Source organism: Berghia stephanieae, chromosome 11 (genome assembly GCF_034508935.2).
Source record: "Berghia stephanieae isolate SIO BIC M18660-M18661 chromosome 11, UCSD_Bste_1.3, whole genome shotgun sequence".
In the NCBI taxonomy this organism is placed as follows: Eukaryota; Metazoa; Mollusca; class Gastropoda; order Nudibranchia; family Aeolidiidae; genus Berghia; species Berghia stephanieae.
Window position 1 is genome coordinate 4,946,530 of NC_088370.1, and position 7,734 is coordinate 4,954,263.

General features: G+C 36.7%; 1 protein-coding gene across 1 annotated transcript in view; it reads left to right on the forward strand.

Annotated features, from left to right (window-relative positions):
- The window catches only part of LOC144957353 (uncharacterized), a 13,798-nt gene extending 7,595 nt beyond the window's left edge, over positions 1–6,203 (forward strand). Inside the window, exons 5-7 of the mRNA XM_078888528.1 lie at positions 416–564; positions 1,117–1,270; positions 2,542–6,203. Of these exons, the coding sequence (XP_078744654.1) occupies positions 416–564; positions 1,117–1,270; positions 2,542–2,944 (706 nt within the window). The 3' untranslated portion in view covers positions 2,945–6,203. The remainder of the gene's footprint in view (positions 1–415; positions 565–1,116; positions 1,271–2,541) is intronic.
- The last annotated feature ends 1,531 nt before the right edge of the window (positions 6,204–7,734 follow it).

The window sequence follows — 7,734 nt, forward strand, 5'->3', positions numbered from 1 at the left end:
ACTTAACCCTAACTCTCTACTTACATAATGTCCACTCTCATTGACTCGACGACAAATCATGTAGAACTTTTAAACAGTAGCATCGGTAATGTGCATATGATTGGTAACTCAGAGAACAAAAAAAAGGAAAAATTGATGGGGTAAAAGAATTACCAGGATTGTTGTTGTTATATTGTATTACCGATGCTACTGTTTATAAGTTCTACATGATTTGTAGTCGAGTCAGACCATGTACAGGTCAATTTATGTGAGTATATATATTTTTTTAGGTCACCCTCTTGTGAGAGTGGACATTATGTAAGTAGAGAGTGAGGGTTCAGTGAGTAAATATTTGTATTGAGTATACTGATATCACTATGGGTGGATTTTAATTTATGTCCTTACTTGTAATTTTTAAAAAACCTCTTTCAAACAGTGCCGACCCCATTGTGTTTGGGGATGATGAAGATTCTGGCAATGAGGACTTATTTGTTGATGACAATGTAAAGGAGAGGGTAGACGATCTGTTTGGGAATGATGATGATGATGAGGAAGGTGATGATGACGACGATAAAGGTCGACAAGGTCAGTGATATATATATATATCTGATGTTTATTTGGATTTTATTTGATGTATAAAGGGTTTTATTGATTTTTGTTATTGGCTGAAGTGGGGTTTTGAAATATTCCATGTTTGGTCTTTTGTTCGGCTATGTGGTTAGTGGTATGGCTGTCACCTTCGGATCAGAAGGTCCTGGGTTTGAGTCCAAGAGCGGTGCATAGTTGACTCCTTGGAAAGGGCTCTTTATTATCATTCTCTCTCTGTACTGAGGTGTAAACGAATATCTGGCCATTAACATTGTTGTCTCTGTCCGAAAAACTATTGTAATATCGCATGAGAGGCGCGATGTCTCATCCTGCATGTTGTGTTGCTGTTGGCTTGGGACCCCTCATAAAGCACTTACACTTTGAGCATGTTTAGTGGATATTGCAGTATAAAAGCTCAAGTTTTTTTTTCTTTAACCAAGCTCTTATATTTATTTTTGTTTATAACTTTCTAAATACACTGTGTAATTATTTAGAATTACACTATTTCATTGTATTTCGATTTCTCACTTTTTTTGTTTCCAATGCCAGGTAACGTCAAAATATTTGAGGGTCAGGACTTGAAGCGAGGATTGACCGAGGAGGACGAGAAAGATTTTACAGCTGTCATCCCCGATGCTATTCTAACGAAGACGGAGATTGTCCAAAGAAGGGAGGTGGAGGAGGACCACTCTGATTTACTACAGTAACTCAATTTTGTGATTTTGTGTGGCTATGTGGTCTAGTGGTATGACACTTGCTTTCGGATCGGAAGGTCCTGGGTTCGAGCCTCGCTTGGTGCATAGTTGAGTCCTTGGAAAAGGCTCTTTAATCACATTCTCTCACCATATTCAGGTGTAAAATGAGTACCTGGCCGTTAACAGCGTTGTCTTTGTCCGAAAAATTGTAAAATCGCCTAACAGGCGTTATGTCCGATCCTAAATGTTAAGTATTGGTGTTGGCGAAGGACTGCTTGTAAAATGCTTTGAGCACGTTAAGTAGATATTATGCTATATAAAAGCTCATTTAGTAAAACTCATTTAGTGATTGATAGTGATTGATAAGTTGCAGTCTGGGTTTACGTTTATTCTAACCTATTTATAACTCTATTTTCATGCTTGGGGGCCAAAAGTACCTGATGAGTATTTTTTTTAAAACCCTGTAAACTGTCAATTTTTTATGTGGAGACCTGAAATTTGGTGACTTTCCCTAAAATGATAAGGTACAGGTCCATGCTAAATTTCAGGTTTGTCACATTCATAGTGTACTCACACTTTGAGTATTCTCATCTTTGTTGTTGTTGATGATGATGATATAATTTGATCATAGAAAAAGTATGGTTATCGGCTAGGAACTTACTTATTTACTTAATCCTCTTCGGGCCTTGAGGCACATAGGGCATCCACCAGACATCTCCATTTTTTGTGATTGGCTGCTTTTGCGGTGGCTGTATATTCCAGGACAGGCCTACTTCCTTTAATTCTTTCTCCATGGCCCTTCGCCAGGTTTTTTTGGGTCTTCCCCGCTTTCTCTTTCCATCTGTTGTCCAGTAAAGGCTGTCTTGGGAAGTGACCCTTTATTTTTTGAGTTCTCATCTTTGTTGTTGTTGTTGATGATGATGTAATTTGATCATAGATAAATTATGGTTATCAGCTAGGAACGGCCTGAATAAACTATTGAATGAACTATGTTGAGGTTAACTGGATATTGGAACAATGTTTTATTTTAAGTCAAAATGACCAGAAATGAAAGTAATTTGCTTTTGTTATTTAAAGAAATTATATTCATTTCCATCAATAATGCATAAAAACTTATAGATCCTCTTATCATAATACCTTTTTAAGGTTGTCAGTCACTTACCATCTCATGGTTCGTTTATTTTCTATACAATATATTTCTCTCCTTTTATCACTTCAGATGTAAAATTGATATTTTTGATACATCTTCTGACATTCTTCTCTACCATTGTCATTGCAGAATAGATGACGACTTGGACACGCTGATGACCTTGAACACAAAGACAAGGAAATCAACAGATGAAGAGAAGGGAAACACATCCCAGTCAGCCCCTTCTAAACCGTCTTTACCAACCAAACCATCCACCATTCCTCCATCCAAGCCCAAACCCCAGATATCCACTAAACCAAAAAGCCTCACGTCCTCCAATAAGCCTAGCATTCCCCAAAAGCCCAAATCATCCACATCAACAGAAAGTGAACATTCAACAAAATCAAAAGATGGCCCGTTGTCATTGTCATCCACCGAAGCGGGGACGGGGGCCAGCGTTGGGGCTGTTGACTGTCTAGGGCAGGATGACATCATGAAATATTTACAGGACAATTTAGACTCCAATGCAGAAGAGGTTGATTTGTTCTCGTAATGTGGCAGTTATGATGAAAACACACAGAAACGCATGCATGCACACACAAACACACACTTATACTGAGACACAAAATATTATTATATTGAGCTCATCAAAAGTAAGGTGTACCATACGATATGACAGACACCAGTTGCTTTTTTTATTTTGAGAATATTAGAGTTGTCGGATTATTTTATTTATGCCTTTTTGTTTAGGTAACTACACAGTAGTTTGTGAGTTTTATCTCATAATTTAAGCTCATTCGCGACTGAGATTCTCCCTATCGCTTCTTGATTATGTACCCACTTGCACATTAACTCACTCAATCCTATAGATAGTATGCAGATGACGTCACTCAGGCCTTTGTTATTGTTTTTGCCATCCGCGTTTGTGAGTTGTTCTCACTAAACTGTATTAACCTGACTATAAACGTTCATGGTTACACAGAGTTTGTGTGTATGTCCTTTATACTTCCGGATGGCAATGTTGTGAACTCCTTGGCCAAGCGCATTCTATCTATAGAATTTTACTACTTTTCAAAATTGGAAAAAAATGTTTTAAAATGAGCATATACATAGATAGTTTTATTCAACTATCATTAACATGTAAAAACTAAAAACATTAGCTTTGATACCACGCCTATAAATTGTCTCATAAAAATATATATTAAGTAGGCATGGGGTAAAAGTAACCCCGAGTATACTACGGGTATAGTCGGTGTTAGGGTTGAGTGAGTTAAGCATGTAGGAAATGATGCCGTTGCTATGGAACTCATTCACGGAGGGAAATCACATTACTGTGATCAATTACAGTGTTCCTGACTCAACGACAGATATTGAAACAAAAATGAACTTTTTTCAGAATTCATAAAATGTGTCAACTGGCACTGAAATAACCTAAGTGTAATTTTTTTTTAAAGGGTGCGGTATAATTCTGACTTCATTCTATTTTCTTTGTTTTCAACATTCCTTTGTTAATTGTGTTGTGTTGCCGATTAAGGGTTTGTACCCAAAACGTCCATTCTTTGTACTGTTACCTTCCTAAGTCTTTCCATTTTTCACCTTTTTGTCAGTACATATTTTTATGATCCCACGCTTCAGGCAGCTGGGTGGGGTTCCCGACCTCCCATAGTGGGCAGGGAGGTACACACTATGTCTTCTATACCCTTATATCTGTTTTCCAACATGCATTCTGTCTTTGTCTTGGAATAAGATTACTTGGTTTTGTCCTGGCCCTGCCTGGCTGGGAGGGAAACAGTCAAGTGTTTGCTAGTTTTGGGAGATGATATATTTTTCCTTGTAAATGATCTCTCTGTTATGCACTGTATTATGTTTTTTTTTAAATGTATTAAGTACACTGATAGTGTGCTCTTGGAATCTACATCGGTTCCCTATTTGAACCAATTCCCCTTTATGTGCCTTATTCTTGGATGCTTTAATTGTAATTCTAGAACTTTTTACTATCCCATTTTCTTCCTTTTTACTGGCGCTGATATGACCTTTATGTGTTGCAAGCGCTGTTAAACCCTTAAAAACAAACAAAACAAGCTTCAGGCGGTCCCAGGCACTCTCTGCATCCAGTCCTCCGGAAGAGTGGTTTTACACTTCCAATGAAATAGGAATCAGTTTTTTTTTAATATCACATTTTTCTTTCCTATTATGCACCGCTCAGAGTGGGACTCGAACCTATGACCCTCCAATCCAAAGCAGAGTGTCATACCACATAGCCACACAAAAATAGATTTACTTACTCAAACAGAAATCAACAAGTACATTCTATAAATGAAATGTAATGGGAAATTTATATGACGTCATTATCCATTTACAATGTTCAACAGTGTTTTGCAATAGCAATGATAAATACTCAATAAACAGATCAATTAATAGGTAGTGAGGTTAGTTGTAGATATAAATCATAGGCACTAATATTATATATATTAGTCATACATTTTTATTTAAACCCTCTCCTTACCAACCATTGGAAAATCATTACATATCAGACACAACCAACACTCTACTCATCACGATTACTTTTGTCCATCATAAAATTCGATGATTTAACACTCTTCTCATTGCCATTCCTTTTGTTCCTCATAAAATTAGATGACTTATTTTTTAAAAAATTTAAAAAATGGAGCTTTATATAGCGCAATATCCACTAAATGTGCTCAAAGCGCTTTACAAGGGGTCCCTGGTCAACAGCAACATTTAACATGTAGGACGGGACATGATGCCTGTTAGGCGAGATTACAATTTTTCGGACAAAGACAACGCTGTTAACGGCCAGGTACTCATTTTACACTCGAGTACGGTGAGAGAATGTGAATAAAGAGCCTTTTCCAAGGACTCAACTATGCGCCGAGCGTGAGGCTCGAACCCAGGACCTTCCGATCCGAAAGCGAGTGTCATACCACTAGGCCACATAGCCTCACTAATTTAATACTCTTCTCAGTGCCATTTCTTTTGTCCATCATAAAATTCGATGATTTTTTGTCTCATATAATATAAAGAATGAACAATGCAGACTTTTGTGTTGGGAGTGAATAATAAAATAATTTTTATATTGGTTGGGTGTGAAGTTTTAAGTAAAATCCTGAAAATTTTCGCTAAGGAGAGAGTTAAATTTTGTGATTTATAATGAAAGAATTGTTGAATGTGCCATACAGACAGACAGCCAGCCAGAAAGAGAGAGAGAGAGAGAGAGAGAGAGAGAGAGAGAGAGAGAGAGAGAGAGAGAGAGAGAGAGAGAGAGAGAGAGAGAGAGAGAGAGGGGGGGGGAAGGATAGAATATATTTAATATTACAAAGTACTGCAATGTTGTTTTTCTTTGTTGTTTTTTTTTTTTCAATACAACAAGAAAACAAGCTAAACCAAACTTTTATCTCTTTGTCATTTCACCTAAACTTGGTGTCAATTAAAGATAAGAGGCCATATATATATACATAAGATGAAAATACAAAGAGTTTGATTTAGCTTGTTTTGAATAAAAAAACATAGGTACTTAAATTGTGAATGATTTTTACTATTTTATTTTGTTTCCTGAAAAACGAATTGCTTGTTTAATATTATAATATGGTGCCTAGTTAGTGAAGTGAGTGTTATTTATTTATTTACATATTTATTTAATTATTTACTAATTTATTTTTATATTTATCTATCTTTGTTTGCTTTAGTTCATGGTTGATCTTACCCGTTTCGATTTGTTAATTGGAAATTCTATGCTAATGTTTGTTTTAAAATGGCAATTGCTTAAAAATAAACCTTTCAATTAAATTGAATTGATAATAACTCTCCTTTGTAACTTATAATACAATACATTTGGAGAGCGAATTTTTTTTTTTTTACCTTAAAACTTATACAACGTAAAATTTACAATGTTGATTATATTTACTTAAAACTCCATTTTCTCCATCTTGTTCATCCCGACACAACAGCAAATTGGTGCCGTAGGCCCAGATTTCAACTTGTAGAATTCCTATAATACGCTTCAACAGTCGTAACATCACTTCCCTCGAAATGACACATGGTAACTTAGTAACTGGCTCTAAACTATCGGAACAATGGTGGATGCCCGTATGAAATATTTCTCCGACGAGCGTAAAAGAGTATCCAGAGGAAAAAAAACATTATAAATTTGATCATGTTTTGACTTTTACACATTCTGATCACAAGACATGAAAAGTTCTAGTCAGCATGAGGAATAAAAAGTACAGATTTTCTTTGTTTAAAGCCACGATGGCTGACGGTGCTGGGCGACGTGACATCAGACTATTGAATCAAATTAACGTAATGCGGAGAGAATTACCAAATAAAATCAAATGGCTGGGTGGGGTTCCCGACCTCCAATAAGGGACAGGAGGTCATGCTGTTTCTCGTATCCCCTATATCCGTTTTCCAAGTTGCTTTCCGTCTTTGTCTTGGAATGAGATTACTTTGCTTTGGGTGGGGTTCCTGGCCTCCCATAGTGGGCAGGGTGGCACTTACTGCGTCTTCTATCCCCTTATAGCTGTTTTCCAATTTGCTTTCTGTCTTTGTCTTGGAATGAGATTACTTGGTTTTGTACTGGCCCTGTGTTTGTTTTTAAGGGTTTTACGGCGCTTGCAAGACATTGAGGTTATATCAGCACCAGTAAAAAGAAAGAAAATTGGATAGTAAAAAGTTCTAGAATGACAATTAAAGCACAAAAGAAAAGGTGAGACAAACGGGAATTGGTTCAAATAGGGAACAGATGTATATTCTAAGAGCACACCGTCAAAGTACTTAGTTTGAGATCACCTAAAAGTCTCATCCAGACAAGCACAGGTCCCAACTAAGAGGAATACACTTAAATGTTTACAAATCATATATAATATGTAAACTAAACTACAATGCATAACAGAGAGATGATTTACAAGGTAAAAAATATAATCTTCCAAAACTATAACTATACATTCGACTGTTTCCCTCCTAGCCAAGGAACTCCGGTTAGGGCCAGGACAAAACCAAATAATCTCATTCCAAGACAACGACAGGAAACAATTGGAAAATGGGTTGGGGGGGGGGGGGGATAGAAGACATAGCATGTACCTCCCTGCCCACTATGGGAGGTCAGGATCCCCACCCAGGTACTGGCCCTGGCCGGAAGTAAACTGTCAAATGCATATTTATTGTTTTGGGAGATGGTATTTTTTTCCTTGTAAATCATCTGTTATGTAATATTATTATATTTCTTATTTTGAATGTATAATTTAGGCATTTGAGTGTATTCCTCTCTGTTGGATTTTGTGCTTGTGTCCGGATGAAACGTATAGGTGATCTCAAACTAAGTAC